The sequence below is a fragment of the Pundamilia nyererei genome, unplaced genomic scaffold (assembly GCF_000239375.1).
Source record: "Pundamilia nyererei isolate P.nyererei 1_Seehausen unplaced genomic scaffold, PunNye1.0 scaffold00210, whole genome shotgun sequence".
Classification (NCBI taxonomy): Eukaryota; Metazoa; Chordata; class Actinopteri; order Cichliformes; family Cichlidae; genus Pundamilia; species Pundamilia nyererei.
The window spans coordinates 232670-248981 of record NW_005187611.1 but is presented as its reverse complement, the minus strand read 5'-3'; the positions used below and the strand labels follow the sequence as shown (position 1 = coordinate 248981).

The 16312-nt window shown below is 40.6% G+C and overlaps 1 protein-coding gene across 1 annotated transcript in view; it reads left to right on the top strand.

The window, feature by feature from the left end:
• Window positions 1-16312, top strand: part of cables2b (Cdk5 and Abl enzyme substrate 2b) — a 45967-nt gene that overhangs the window by 24744 nt on the left and 4911 nt on the right. Inside the window, exons 2-6 of the mRNA XM_005748005.2 lie at window positions 2693-2788; window positions 8567-8644; window positions 10955-11063; window positions 11165-11333; window positions 13567-13664. Coding sequence (XP_005748062.1) covers window positions 2693-2788; window positions 8567-8644; window positions 10955-11063; window positions 11165-11333; window positions 13567-13664 — 550 coding nt within the window. The remainder of the gene's footprint in view (window positions 1-2692; window positions 2789-8566; window positions 8645-10954; window positions 11064-11164; window positions 11334-13566; window positions 13665-16312) is intronic.

Below are 16312 nucleotides of genomic sequence, written 5' to 3'. Positions count from 1 at the left end.
CCATCTCTCTATGGGCTTGCAGATCAAATCTCCATTGGCTCCTGTGAGAGTGTTTATAAAATGTTCTGCTTAAAAATATGTTATATTGTCCTTCACGCAAATGTTAGGGACTGTATTGAATGATGGCTGTAATATTGTAGGAAGAGATTGGATATGTTTTTTCTGCATGTGTTTATAACATGTTTTCTTCAGACTTTTTGTAATGTTGTTTCTCAAAATAAAAATGATTGATGTATGAAACAAAAGGCATTTATAAAATGCACAGTAAGGTTGGTTTCTATGTTTCCTACCAATGACTCCTGATTATAGTCATGCACACTGTTACGTGGGGGAGAAACCATATAAAATCACCTGTTCAGGAAAGTCGCTAACCAACTATTGTAAAAACTGACGAACGATAGGAAGTACGGAGCCACATCATGATAGGAATTGTTTTTACAAACCAGCTTGGGTTGCAAATAAAAACTGAATGCAATGGTTTGCATATTTTATAAATATCATCTTTATTTAAAGTACAACACAGTATGTATAAAATATTTAAAGTGAGAAACGGTGCCATTTTAGAATAATATGTGCTAATATTTGCTCTTTAACATGAGGAGACCAGTTGCTAAAATTTGGCTGCTCGGCCATCCTGGGTCTCCTTTGCTATATATTTAATTTCATGGTGCTTCACATGTTTTCAGTTGGTAAAAGGTCTGGACCACAGACAGGCCAGTGCAGTATCCTAACTCCTCTTACTGCAAGAAGCTTCAAATCCACCATGTGGCCGAGGCCTTTCTGTGTGGAGTTTGCATGATCTTCCCATGTTTGCGTGGGTTCTCTCTCTCTGGGTCCACACCCACAATCCAAAGACGTGCACTTAGTGGCATTCATTTCATTGGCAATTCTGTGTGTGTGAATGGTTGTCTGTCTGTATGTGTTGTCCCTGAGGCAGGGCGGCAACCTGTCTGAGGTGTACCCAGCCTCATGCTTTATTGTAGCTGGGCCACTGACCCTGGATTGTTTTAGCAGAAGAGAATGGATGGATGGATGGATGGATGGATGGATGGACGGACTACAGACAAGCCAGTTCAGCACCCAGACTCTTCTGTAAAGCTATGCTGTTTAAAAATTATACAATTCCTTCGTTGAAAAGAAGTCATCTGGACGGGTGCATGTGTTGCTCTGAAATCTGTAAATACCTTTCAGCATTGATGGTGCCTTTCCAGATGTGTAAGCTGTCTATTCTAATGCACTAATACAATCTTCTCTTCTTCCAAAGATGTGATATTTAACCTGCATTTTGTGGATGGGACACAGTGATTTCTGAAAGTGCTCCCGAGCTCAGCGAGGCGTGCACAGGCGTGACAGAATCACGAGAGCCCAAAAGTCACAGGCATCCAATGTTGGTTTTATTGGCTTTGTTTTTTGCGCACAAAGATTTCTCCAGATTCCTGGAAGTTTTTGGAAAACATTATGCACTGCAGATACAATGTTTTATTTTATAGAACATTATTCTGAAACAATATGTAGGCATATTTTTTCCAGTTTGGTAAACTTCTGCCCGTTTTAACTTCTGAGAAACATGTAGATGTTCAAACATTATTAGTTGATCCTCCACCTGTTTAATTTTACTAGCACTTACTGCGGTAAGTATTTATTATATTTGATATTATCTATTGTGAATGCGTGGAGGATTTTGGACACAGCAGTAGTTTTAAATTCTCAAGAACACAGAAGCTAAATCAGCAAAATATAACAAGAAAAAAACAACAAACTCCCCCCGAAGAAAAGAACAGAAACCAACTCGAGAGGCAGATGTATTTATCCAGTTGCATAATCCTGTATTTATGATCTAGTGTAGAGTTATAGGAGAAATATTCATCACCAACCAATAATAGCAAGAGCATTATAAATGTGAGTTTCTATTTGTGGCCAGTTTATTGGCTTAGTTCAAAGCATTGTGTAACCTGATCTGACTGCAGCACTGCATGCTGGTCCTCTGAGTATAAATGAAATATGGGACTTTTCCTTGTTTTTTCTTACATGTAAGATGAGGAGTAACCCTCGCTGAGGAAGTTTCTGTATGTGTTTGCAGAAATGTATGTGCATGATTGTGGCGACTGTGCTGCATCGTGACATGATGTTCATCATGAGACGATGTAAATGACCGCGGTGCAGTAACATGCAGTTTCAGCTTGTGTAGGTGCCGTACGTGTGTGAGACTAATGCTGATGTCAGTAACGTTATGTAACTGCTGTGATGTCACGGCGCTGAGCTTCTTGGCCCGCTTTCATGTCGAGATCTGTTGTTTTAATCCATGAGGGTCGGCACAGTGATACAACCTGGCTCAGAACTTGACCTTCACCAGGCAGACACACAAACTCGGGATGTGTTTAGAACTCAGAGATGTGAACTGTAAGAAGAATTTATTTATTTTAGTGATCCCTAAACTTGTGCTGTATATTTATTTTTAATGTTTTAATTTGTTGTAAAGATGGAAAAATATGTGTTTTGCTCAAGAAGCTTTGGTAACGTTCCGTCTTGAGGCATTTTTAGGCTTAATTCTGTGACTCTGTGAGAGTGTGTGTGCGTGTCTTTTAAGTGGAAACTGTGTCTACTGGCAACCTCTTTCTTGTTTACAGATTTGAGAGCAAATGCCCTTATTAATATTCATGTTTTTTTTTTCTGTCTCGCTCTCTCTCTGCAGAACTCGTAACCTCTCCGGTGGTTCTCCCAGACCTCGACACACCAAGAAGATGCACTTCATCAAAAATATGAAACAGTACGACACAAGAGGCAGCAGGTGAGCCACACAGACTCCCGCAATTCTGTACCATCAGATTTAACAATGAGCAGTAATACAAACTACTTACTTTAATACACAGAATCTGCAATACACAGGTACATACCAGGACCCCGAAGGTTCATATCTATATCAAATATTATGATGTCATTATGTTGCCTAGCAATCACTGAGCAAAGAGCTGAAATAATCTGGTTTTAGCATATAAGCATCTATAACACCTAATAAAAGTATCCCATCATTTTAATTTAATCACAGTGGCATCTCATTTTTATCTACAAAGGTTTAATTATACAGGACATGGTATGATGCCATAAGTTCCCTAGCAACCACCTAGCAACAGGATAAAATAACCTTTTCGAGGAATATAAACATCTACTACCCCCTTTAAAAATAAATAAAGTTTCTCAGTGTGATCATGTTTTGTCACCAGCAGCACAAACATGCTGAACACTACTGTAGCATAAATATGTATCATTCTGTTATAGCTCTATTGTTAAATATAAGTCTTCAGAGTGCAATTATTTTTCTTGTGAGGTCTGTATAAAGTGCTGGTGATGTTTATACCCCATTTTTGTATACATTTTATATTTGGTATCTTTTAATTTAGCTTTTTGAATTATCAAATCACAAACGGATGAAAAGTAAAAACAAACAATACTGAAAAACTGAATCTTTGGTCTTGAAGATTTGTTGTTTTTCAGAGTTCAAATTAAAAAATGTTTTGCCCAGGTTTGGCTCCACAGTGAGTCTGAAGTTGTCCCCTTAACTATATTTGAGTTTGAAGGTAAAAAACACGTCATTCAGCTGCTTCAGCCAAGGTGTAGACTGTATTTAGAGGCATGTTGATCCCTAATGTCCCCCAGCATGTGGAACAAGGTCGATGCAGCAGGTTGAGGCTTGTGGAGGTCTGTGAAAGCTTTATGTAGAGGTGAGCTATCAGGAGAGGCTACAATGGCAAATGCTCTGGCTCTTTTTCAAACCGTTCCTCCTACATTGACCGCTCAGGAATCACAATGAAAACTGTGTGGTACGTTTTGTAACGCATAACTCGAGGACTGGCTGAGGCTTTTCTGCTTCTTTCTCATTGGGGCAGTCCTTTGTGACAGTGTACAGAGGTCACAACACTGATCTTTCCGTTATTGTTAAGTCTCTGTCAGAACTAAGCCCTACATACGCTGCTGACTTGCAGAAGTGTGTCGCCTTTACAGCAGGAGAGGAACCAGAGAAGCCTGGACAGTGTCATTCTGTTCTGCTTAACTCTTCTATTGTATTGTATTCGTGTCCTTCCTTGTGGAGTGTAAAAATACAACTCTGGGTCAAAAGGGCCCACAGGGCTGCTCATCACATAATAACAGACTGACTGAGGGGTAATTGTTTTAAAATAGATCCAGTAAAGAGCACCAGTGCTGTTTGTAATCCAGCTAAATCACCATGTTGTCACAGAGAAGAGGAAATGTTAGAGCTGTCTTCCCTCAGAATGGGCTGTTGTGTCCCATGATCCTTGTTTGGGTCGTCCTGGGAGACTTTAAATGGTTCACCTTGAGGTCACCTGTAAAAATTGCTTGTTTACTTCCTTTTAAAAAAGGTTTTCTTTGGAAAAAAGAACCAAGACATTGATTGACAGTGAAATATAGAAACAGCTCACAATAGCAGTCGTCTCAAGGTGCTTTATTTTGTGAGGTAAAGAACTTAACCCAGTGACAAGACAACACTCCCTGGGAATGTACTTGGTGAGAGTGGGGAGAAAGACCTCCCTTTTAACAGGGCGAGACCTCAGGGAGGGACAAGCCATTTCTTGCAACAAGTTGAGTGATGAGTGGAAAGTGAAGAGACCAAAAGAAAGCATAAAGAAAATGGACAAAACATAAACTACTGCAGAGAGTAGACAAAATTAACTGACTGCATGGGCAGTGTGGTACTTTTGGGCATTTATCACACCGCAGGCTAGCAGCTGCACGTGTGCAGAGTGTGGTTAGATGCTGCTTCAGTCGATTGTTTACATATCAGTTTACTCTGACATGCCAACTCTCATTTTGCACATCAAAGTGATGGAAAGCAAACAGATGTCATCTGCTTGTTTTCCACCTCACTTGTTTACAACTATAAGTCAGCTGAAAAGAGGGCCGAGCAGTCAGTGGTGCTCGGTGTCATGATATCTTTGAACCAGCAGGTAACGTTTTTGTACTTTAACAGTAAAATATTCGTAATTAGTTTAAGTGACAGGTGAGCAAAGTAGGTGACCTTTTACAGTGTAGAATATCCACCAAGAATTGTAAAAGTTCTTGTTATGGTTTTTAAAATCAAATTTATGTAACTAATTATATTTATATATATTTTTAGTTTATTTTTTGTTTTGTTTTTGGGGGGAAATGGTGAAATGGAGAGTTTTCTGCTCTAGTTAGTTCCCAGCAAGATGAAAATGTTCTGCTGTTGCATATCATTTATTAAAAAGCATAATTGTAAGTCACATTAAACCTTCCACTACGCATACATTTCACTGATGAAGCGTAATTGGAACATAATGCTGTCTACATTTGATTTGAAACATACAAAAAAATGCTAAATGTTTTGTCATTTTAATTTTTTATCTATAAATTTCCTTTGTTTTTCTGTTGTCAGTGTAGCTACATAGACAAAGCTCTGGGTCAGCGGTTCAGTCCTCAGTGGGAACATTGTCTGTTTTCCTTGAAGGTGATTATGGAATAATGTGCCCCCAGTGTTGTGAAATGTGGTGTAATAAATGGATGGGTGCAGGGGACAGACTCCCCAGCACAGTCACGTTTTCAGCAGCTGTGTTGCGATGTCTCTGCTGTTTCCACTGAGCTCCCTGGTGACTTCCTGCTCTTGACTTTCCCATGCATCACAGGGAACGAGCTTTGTGTGTATTTTTGTGTCTCTGGCTCACACAACCAACAACGGCAAATTCAAACTCATAATCTGTCTCGAGGGATGATCAGAAGGGTAGGAGGAGCAGCCCCGTGTCTAAATTGAACGAGTAATGATTCATGCTTTAATGACCTTTAATGTTGAATTTTCCATCGCGCGGCTGCGTATTTAGCTTCCTAAAGAATTAAACTTTGAACCGCTGGGCTCCCTTTAGTCTGTTTTCATCCCCTTTAAATGATAAATCACTTAGTAGTGTAATACAGTTTTACATCCCGAACCATAATTAGCAAACATGGGTTAAAACTGCGCGTCTCTATTGAGCCTAAGGTTAAAGTCTACTGAATTATTTACCCAGTTGGATCCTCATTAAGATGTGCTGAGCGTTTGACCGGGATCATGTCATCTCTGTAAGAAAAACCGCAGTGTTTGGATTAACTGGCTTCCTTCTTCATATGTTTATCCCTCTGTGACTTTCTAAACAAAGAACAGTGTATACGAGTCCACTACATAACAGTTCTTCAGTCTGATGCCAAAGACCAATGCGAAGAGAAATAAAAACGAGTTACTACACATCATAAATTAAATGGATAATTAAAGATACATTTATATTGTTTGGTAACAGTTTTCCAGACTGGCATCATTTAAACAGTCTGTGATTCAAACCTGGACTCAGATGAGACGGTCAGTGTGTGAAGTGTATATGTGTAGCTACGTGATATTGACCACTGGCTTCTGCACATCACCATTTTGGCTACCGTGAGCTTTTTTGTTTGTTTGTTTGTTTGTTTGTTTTGAAGCCAAAAGTGATCACAGTTACATCAGATGGTGGAGTGATAATTCTAGTAAGCATAGTGAGCACTTTGCATTTGTCAAGTGTACAAGTGCAAAGCAATGTCCAGTGAAAGGAACTCTAATGCTTTATAATTTTGCATAATTTCATGCTCCCAACTTTATTGAAACAGTTTGGGGACCCTTCCTGCTCCAACTGCACACCAGTGCACAAAGCAAGGTCCATAGGGACATGGGCGAGTTTGGTGTGGAAGAAGTTGACTCGCCTGCACAGAGTCCTGACCTCAACCCGATAAAACACCTATTAGAGCAGAGACTGTGAGCCAGGCTTCTTCGTCCAACATCCCTGTCTGATCTCACAAATGCGCTTCTGGAAGAATGGTCAAAAATTCCCATAAACACTCCTAAAGGTTCCTAAAGCCTTCCCAGAAGAATTGAAGCTGTTATATCTGCAAAGGGTGGGGCGACATCACATTAAATCTTATGGATAAGTAAACTTTTATCCGCTGTCTGCACCTTGGCTGAAGCAGTAACCAAGAATGTGATTGGCCAGCTACCAATCACAGCTACCAAAAAAACAATTGAAACGCAGTCTTGGAAGCGGCCTGTAAGCAGCTAAACTAAGGATGCACCAATTGCAATTTCACTGGCCAATTAAAGACCAGCTGATATTGATTTTTGCAGATCCTGATTTTCTTTTTAAGAACTAACTGGCAGCATTGAGTAAAAAACCTCAACTTCTCTTCTATGCTAAATATTACGGTCTTAATAAAAATAAATTATTAAACTTCACAGCTTCCCCCAAACTGCACTAAGTTACAGGATCTTCTCTCGATTAAACAGCTGAAAATAAAGGGCTCTGCTACTGGAGAGTAATTAACTGAAAATGATTGCACTCTCTTACCAAAGAAAAGTAGGTGCAGCAGATTTATATAACAAGATAAATCGGACACTTATGTTATTCTCCAGTATGTTTATAAATTCATCATACAATAGAACATCTACCCTTTTCTCTTTTCATACGTTTCCAAAATTTTCGTCATAACTGCTTTGATCCTTTGCTCATACCAAGGTCTGGTTAGCTTTAGTCTGGATAGCTTTAGCTTTAGCCTCTTTGTCTTTGTTGTCTTTTTCAAAATATCCATGTTGATGAAGGTGATTTAAATGCATGATTAAGTTTGTTACTACAAATGTGTCCATGGTACCCCCCCCCCAACAGTTTATTCTGGCAATGGGCTAATGACATGCTAGCATGTGGCTATGTGTGTGTGCGTGCTCGACTCTTTGCTGCTGGCTGGCCAATATTGTTTAATCCAGGTTATATAACTACTTTGATAAATTTACTGCTCGGTCTGCCAGCATCCTGATGAACTATAGAGCCGATTCGTGCCTTGGCTAAATTGGGAACATTTGCTTCAGTTACTCGGAGACCTTGAAACGCTGACCTTGTGTTGCCTTGACAGACAAAGTTGTTCTAACTGACCGAGAAGCTGCATGTTGGACAATTATCTGTTCAGCTCTGAGCTAAGTGTGTTTATTCACTATGTGTGAAAACATAATCTTTTAGTCTCTTGGTTCCTGAGCCAAATATAATGACTGCAAACATTTTCCTCTTGAGACCAAAACCAGGCCAGCAAGCTGTAGTCTCTGCTCCAGATGGGTTTATACTCAGAGGAGCTGCAATAAAAAACAAACACGGACATGCACGTGCACGCACACACTGTGTTCTCCATAATGAAACTCTATTATATCATGTCATAGTTGAGCAGAATTGAGGGTAAGGGTGCAGCTGGAGCCTTTAACTCAATTAAGTTGGTGTCAAGTGTGCATTTGTGTGTTTTGCTCTTTAACGGTGAGTAAATATTACGCCATGCTGAGGAGCGATATGATCCTTTAAACTTTCAATCCTTAAATTTACCCTGGGATTTAGCTTTATCTTCATTTCACCACAAAGATGCAGAGTTAGCGTCGTCATTTTGAAACTTTGTCTGTTTTTGTGTGTGTTTAGTCAGCAAAATGTCTCAGATGGAGAAAAGTAATTCAGCTGGACAGATGTCAAAACACGATAACCACTGATGTGTGTTTTTGTTTGTGTTTCAGAATCGTGCTCATCTGTGCTAAGAGGTCTCTGTGTGCTGCCTTTTCTGTTCTTCCCTACGGAGAGAGCTTCTACCTCAGGTAATCCGTACAGACACATCTGCTTATGTACTCCCACCTTCTGCCTCTCATGATGAAATCAAGAAAAAGGGTTTGACAAGTTGATTTAAACACTGCTGGCTTATTTAAAACTGTTATTTACTGAATTGGTCATCGCTGGCCTAAGTTCACCTGAAGCAAGCTGGCTGAAGGAAACCTTATATATAGTTATCTTCATCCTGCCAGTAGCTGTTTTCACATGAAAGGAAATGTTTGAGGTTGCTGAGATAAAGAGGCTGTTCTACTGGCAGGTGATGCTGGTGATGGCCTCAACAGCGTGGAGGTTTCACTCGCAAAAATAGATTCGTGCAGACCATCAAATGAATTTAGAAGCATGTGAATAAAAAGTTTTCAGAGATTTAGCCCAAGCAGAGGTTTGACCAGTAACTACCCCTGTCGCTGTTCACTAGGCAGGAAGGAGGCAGCGCCGTAACTAAGAGAGTGAACCAAGTGGAGTGAAAGGAAATGTTTGTCCTGCAGCTCTCAAAAATCCGAGACCTTTATTAGATGGACTTTTAAACATGAAGAAACGTGAGCTTTTCAGCTGTTCCCATACACTGCTGGTTCATCCTGCACAGCAACAAAGAAAATGAATACACAAGTTTCTAGGAAATGCACAAGGGGCCCAGAAAATCACTAGAGGGAACAATGCTTGGACACTTACGAGAAGTAGAGGTAGGGAAGTAGAAGTAGCTGAGGTCTCGTTTCTTCATTGTGAGACAAAGGGACATGAGAGTAGAAGAGGGGATGATGCAGAGGAGTATGAGGGAGAAGAGCCGTTTGTTCGTAGGGGGATGATTTTTTCCCATGTGCATCAGAGCCCTCTGACCTGACCTTATGTCTGAGTGGCTGATGACTCATACAAACACCACGGTCACACACAAACATCTCACAGTAACGACAAGAAGAAACAATAATGGAAACAACAATAATGCTGTTCTCTCCAATAGACAAGTCATCCTGATCAATTTTTTTCTCTTTGTGTTCACACAAACACACGTTTTTTTCTCAGCTGAAATTCTGAGAAGTCTTAGTGCATGTTGTGTCATGTCACACTCGCACCATGCGCACATGTAATGTACGCAGCTATTATCATGAACACATTCTCAGTTCCCTCTAGTTCCCATTTATAGATGGTTTCAGATGGTGCCAGAAGAAACTTACTGAAATTACAAACAAATTAGGTAAGAAAAAATCAATGGAAAATATATTAAATATCAACCATTTTAATTCAATCAATGTTGTTGTTTTTTTATTAGTTTGTTACAAGCAACGTGTTATACTTCAGAGTTTCAGCATTTTTGTGTCCTTCATCCCGTAAACGGTTATCTGTTTAGTTTGAAATCTTATTCAAGCCAACGTGCGATTCTGCAGAGGAGGAGGGAGGCGCCGCATGGCTCCTGTCACGCAGGTGGTTGTCTGTGGGACATGTTAAAATATAAAAAACTAAACTAAGCTAACTAAGTCTGGGAATTAGGTGTAGCATCTGGAAAGCACACAATCACTATGAAATGGTTAAAGTACAGTCAGATCATATAAGGAAAAGGAAAGAATTAAACCTGTGAAATGAACTGGTATGTATAGTGAAAGGGTGTAAGTCGTATGCTGTGTACATCTAGTATTACACAGAGAGTAAGATTATATTTAATGAGGTAGGTTTTTCAGTGTGAATAAAGATGTTTTGTTGTAGCGGTTCCAGAAAGAAATTTATTTGGATTCATTTTCTATAAATCATAAAAATCCATCATTTTGAAATTAAGTCTGCAGTAAAAAAGTGATAATTGCAAAACAAAGTTGTATTTTTATGTAATTTCAGTTGTGCTCAGGCTGTGATGAACTGCTCATAAAGGATTAATTCATTGATTCATTTTCAGTGTCTGTCGTGTCTCGGAGCGACACGAGGCTGAACTGTGATTATTAGAGAAACAAACCACAGCGTGACCCGTCTGAAACGCTCGAGCAGTTTCTTTACGATGCTAGCTGATGACTTGTGGCAAACCGAAGCTGCTGCTAACTTCTGAATCTGTTTTATGGTGTTGTGAATCTTTTATTGCTGTTGTCCTTAATTTAATTTCCTGTAGGTAAACCAGCTGCACTGAGGGGTTTCTGCTCCAGATGCAGCAGATGTTTGGACTGGTTTCAGCTAGGACACGAGTCGGAAGAACTGGGAACCAAATATTCCTACTGTATGACAGTGCAGCCGTCTGCTGTGTGTTTACAGGCAGGCTGTTTACCAACATTTTATCAATAATTCTCGCTCTCCTTCTTTTCTTGATGCCTTTTTTTCTCCAGTGATCCTTCGTTAAATCACCCCAGGAGGAGACACTCGTCTGGAAACATCTCTACCACCCTGGAAATGCTGCCGGGGCTAGAGGGTTTTCACCTGGACACCTACGGCAGGGTAGAAAATGTGGACCTACTTCTCATGGATGCTTTTATGATCCAAAACAGTTTCTTGTGGTCAGAGCTCAGTTAATAATAATCTTTCTCTTTCTGTGTCAGTCTGTGTCATACGCACAGTTCCTGTACCCCACTAACGCGCTGGTGAGGCAGAAGCCGTCGTCTGCCAGCGACCTGACGCTGCAGATTCCCGTTTCCAGGAGCACACACAGCATTCCGGGCAGGAGCTACCCGCCCAGCCGGCTGAGCAGCACCGTGGGACTGGATCTGGGTAAGAAATGGAAGCGAGCTCAGTCACAGCGTGCACGTCTCCTAAAAATAATAATGATTCTTTTTTTCTAGCAACAGTTTAAAACTTTTAAAAATAAATTTCACCAAAGATGTGGCCATTTATTAGATGTAATGTAGATAATTACTGACATCAAGCCACAGACACGGTTAATGGATTTTATCATGTTAAAGGGAACAACAAAAACACCGTCTGTTTATGGTTCAAACTGTGAAACAGCACAGTCATGGTGCATTAGGACTCTGAGCGATATGACTGATCTGTTTCCTTGAATTCTGAGATTTCAGAAAAGAGGCTGAAGTGTAACTGCTCAAACATTTCTGGATTGAAATGCTAAAGAAGGATGTAACGTGAGGAAGAGAAAACAAACACAGGATGCTGGGATGAAGAGAGCAAACGAGAGCTGCTGCAGCTGTGCTGGAGCATCATCCTCTTTATATTTTAAACACATGTGTATGAGCATGTCCTCACATCCTGTGTCTGTAAACACACACATCCACAGTGACAGAGCCCTGAATTAGCCTCTAAACCCCTCTTTCTAATCCACAACCTTTCATTAACACAATACAGCTGTGTGTGAGCGCGAGGCCGTGCGCAGCAGGTTCGATATTTTTAGTCCTCTGGTGACGTTTTTCTTTAGACTCGCAGCTCTTAAGACTGATATGATTGTTAAGTACTGACAGAAACACCAAAGACTCGTTTACTCAGAGTTATAAATGGCATAATGTTTTTAGCTGTCGATTAGTATAGAGCTGCTCTTGTACCTGTGCATAGATGCTTGGACCACTGGTAGCACTATGAAAGAAAGTCTGGACGCCTTCACAGTTGGTGGCAGCAGAGGGCCAGCAAACACTAAATGGATGAAATGGTGATTGGATGATGAAATGCTCTTTAGGCCATAATATGAAACCAGGTGAAGGCTTGGTAAAGTTCACAGGTGGTTCTTAAATCCATTTTGTCTTTTGATTCCAGAGGGAAAAAACAAGACAATCTCTGCAGATATCAGAATGATAGATTTTGGTGCTGCTGCCATTTTCAGATCGCACCCAGTAAGCTCTTTTTCGATCACTAGAACCTGCACAGCGGAGGTCATGTGCTGGATCTCCACCACTGCAATTTCATTTTGGGGGAAAGAGGACAAAAATCTCTTTGAATTCTGATGATCGGGGAGGTTGTTAGGGAGCAATGTGTTTGGCATAGCCCCAAAAAAGCACAATACTCTGTGCCATAGTTGGGATGCCAAATGTGCACACATGCCCAGGAGTTTGAAGCCAGCCAGCTGGGTGACTTTGCAGAGTTCAGACTTGCTAAGATGAAGGACAAATAATTTAGACTTTTTAACAGGAAGCACTGTATTGCAGCTCAATCAATCTTGCCATAAGTGTGGTTGTTTTATCACTGTCACTGATAAAGAACCAGAATAAGGTGGTTAAACCCCAGGAGCCATGCTGATGGGTTTCTGTAACTTTCTAATGGTACAGTTTGTTTGTAATGACTTTACACTGACTGAATGAGGAAAAACTGAGATTTTTCTGAATGTGAATGTCTGCAAACTGTGCATAAACTCTGTTAACAGTTTAATAAATTTGCTTTTATAAGTTTTTGTGCAATAATGGCCCTCTTAAAATCAACTCCCGTGTCCCGTGAACTAAACTAAGTTCGACACCTCTGCCTTAACAGTTTGAAACGAATGTTAAATGTCTCAGGATGTTGTAGTTGAGCTCTGCACTGACATCCTGGGACATTTAACATTTAACACCTCTTTACGTGAACCTAACTGTTGTCACCAATCCTGATCACCGAGTGGGGCCCTGTCAGTCTAAAGTTGATGTCTGTAGACTCTGTGAGGTTCATGGCAGAAGGGCAGATGTCCTGGGGGTTAAAAGAAAGTAGTGGTTGAGCTGAACGCAGTTAAGAGGTGCACAAAGGAGTGAGCTGGAGTAGGATAGGAGCCAAATTTCAAGCTGGTAATGTTGCATCAAAGAGGTTTCCCTTTCCCTCAAAGACAAATTATCAGGACTTGGTCAGAGAAACAGGAAAATGGATAAAATTCTCTTTTCCTTAACTGTCTGCAGACAGATCGTGCTTAGATGCACTAAATGTTTTTGCTGTGAGTCAGAGTTGTTGTTGATGTTGATGACACCTCGTGTTACTCTCCCCACCTCGGTTTTGCTCTTTTGACATTATTTCTGAATCGATGTGTATTGTTGTCCAGGTGTGGAGGATGTGATGGATTATGACCCCAACCTGCTCAGTGACCCCCAGTGGCCCTGCGGCAAACACAAACGAGTGCTGATCTTCGCCTCTTACATGGTAAGAAAACACTGCAGATGGTTTGAAATGTAGTTGTTTATTTTCGAGGACGCCCACACGGAGCAAATCGCTGACAGCTGTGCGTCTCCTTCACACCACGTTCAGAGCTCCGCAGGCTGTTTGACACCTTTAATGAGCTTTGTGAGAGGACAGATGGTTTTAGTAAACTAATACACTTTCGAGTCTGTAGCACTGCGAACCTGGTGCTGTAGCCCTTACTAGGCTGTGTTTGTGTGTTATCTTATCAAAGTTCTAAAAATAAGCACATTTTTGGGTTTAAGTGACCTCAGCAAGACAGATTTTAAACAGTCATTTTGGCAGTAACTGAATTCGGAGCCTCCAGCCTTAATCTAAATCAGATTTCTTTCTTCTGCATCATCAGGATTAACAGCCTTCATCATAAAGCTGCGGCCTGGTATGGCAGCGATTTAGAGGCAGCATTCCCAATTTTTTTTTGCCTGATAACAAGAACGGATCTAATATGGGCTTATTCTGAGGAGCTGCTCTTATTAGGTCTAATATTTGTAGCTTGCATCAGTCTGTTGACCAAAAATGTTAATGTTGAGTTAAATAAATCAAGTTTAGTAACAAAAACAATACATGAAAAAGAAAAGTTCAAATCTCAGGAGATCTGCACTGAAAGCTTTGGCATTGGGGGACTTCCATTCAGATTCAGACTCTGTTTCAGGGTTGAGCACACCTCTTGTTTGTAACTCCTGAGTTTATATCTGGATGGTTCAGTTCTAGAAATAAGATTTAAAATGTGAATGAATATGAAAGAAAATACAATAAGAAATGTTTGTAACTGCACTCACAAGATGCTAGTTTAATCCCAGTATAGTTGTGAACTAGCTGCTAACTAATGCTTGAAATAAGCACCCATTCTCAGATTCAGAGGTTAACACAAACTAAAGTCCAGAAAAGCACCTTGTCATGAAGCTTTGTGGCTGATGAAATGCTAAGCACCACTGTTGAGCTGTCTGTGCATCGCAGCACGCTCATGCTACGTTCAAGTCCCATCAGACTTATACTGATTACCAATTTCCATCTTATAAATACGCTTCTTTGAACTTGTAAACATTGTAATCTTTCCTGTCATCACCAGCCCTCCCCCATGAAATCGACATCAGCATCATGCTTACCACAAGTGTTTGATGTCTGTGATGTTTATGCATCTGTAAAGATCCAACCAGTGAAGTCCTGCACACTCCGTCCAGTGATTAGTGACGGGGTGGCGCATCACGGGGGCCAATCAGATTTCAGCTGGGTCCAGCACCTCTCTGAACACGAGCAGAAATCTTACTGAAACACATGTGAGCTATTAAAGAGCTGTGGTTTCTAAATTAATTAAAAGAATTCATCATAACGACAGCCAAAGCAACACGACCACTTTGATCTAATTTGCTCTCGGTGCTTCTTGCACCACCAAAACAAGCTCCGACCTGCCACAGCAGGGATTCAGCAGGATGTGTGGAGGCTCCAAGACATTAAGAGCAGATCCTATTAGTCCTGTAAGATTTGGAGCCACTGTTATTCCAACACATCCTCCAACAACCTCTTGGCGTTTCACTGTTGGTCCGATCTCAGATGACTGTTTGAAGGTAATCGTCAGCTCACAGGGAGCGCCCAACGAGCCTCGATGTTTCGGGGCGGCTCTGACTCAGACTCATCTGGCTGTAACACCCGTGACTTTACACCTGCCCCTGCTGCTGTTTTTAGGATGACTGCAACTCTCAGATTTGCATTTACTGTCTTATAGTGGTGACAACAACACTGATGAGAAATGATCCACCTTATTCACCATGTACAGGGTCATAGTGTTTTTGGCTCACTGGTGTGTGACTCATATAAATAACAGGTTCAGTAAAAACTGAGCTGATCACACCAGTAGGTGGTATCTAATCCGTTTAATGTCATCACATGAATTAATGCATCATCCAAGTCAGATACTCACTAATCTCTGGTGACTGGCAGGATTTCTGTATTTGGCTATTTTTTTTATTATTTTTTTTACACATTGTAATTATAATGTTGAGTCAGACAATAACATCTGTGCTTCGGGGAGATTAAAAGTGTAAATTGATCACATTGAACCCCAATTTTAATTTCTCATGTTCTAATAAACAGGAATAAAACCGAAGGAGAGACAAACAGGGTGAATAAAACAGATGATTGTAAATCTCCGAGAACTACGAGTAATCAGAGTACACATGCTCTTTTCTTTTTCACTGTCCTCAGTTTGATCCCTCTATAGACAAACACACACACACACACACACACACATTCTCGTTTTGATATCTTAGTGAGGACATCTCATTGACATAATGCATTCCCTAGTCGCTCACCCTAACCATCAAAAATGAGGGCCTAATCCTGACCCTCAGCCTAAACCTAACCATAACCTAATTGTAACCCTGACATTAAGACCACATTTTGAGCCTGAGAAATGCCTTCAAACTCGTGAGGACGGCACTTTTGTCCTCATAAGTGACTGTTGGTCCCCATAAATATAATAATATTCTGATTTTTGGTCCCACAAAGATGTCTAAACAGGTACACACACACACACACACACACACACACACACACACACACACACACACACTCTGTATCACAGTGTTTAATTCATGAGACGATTACAGCTGAGG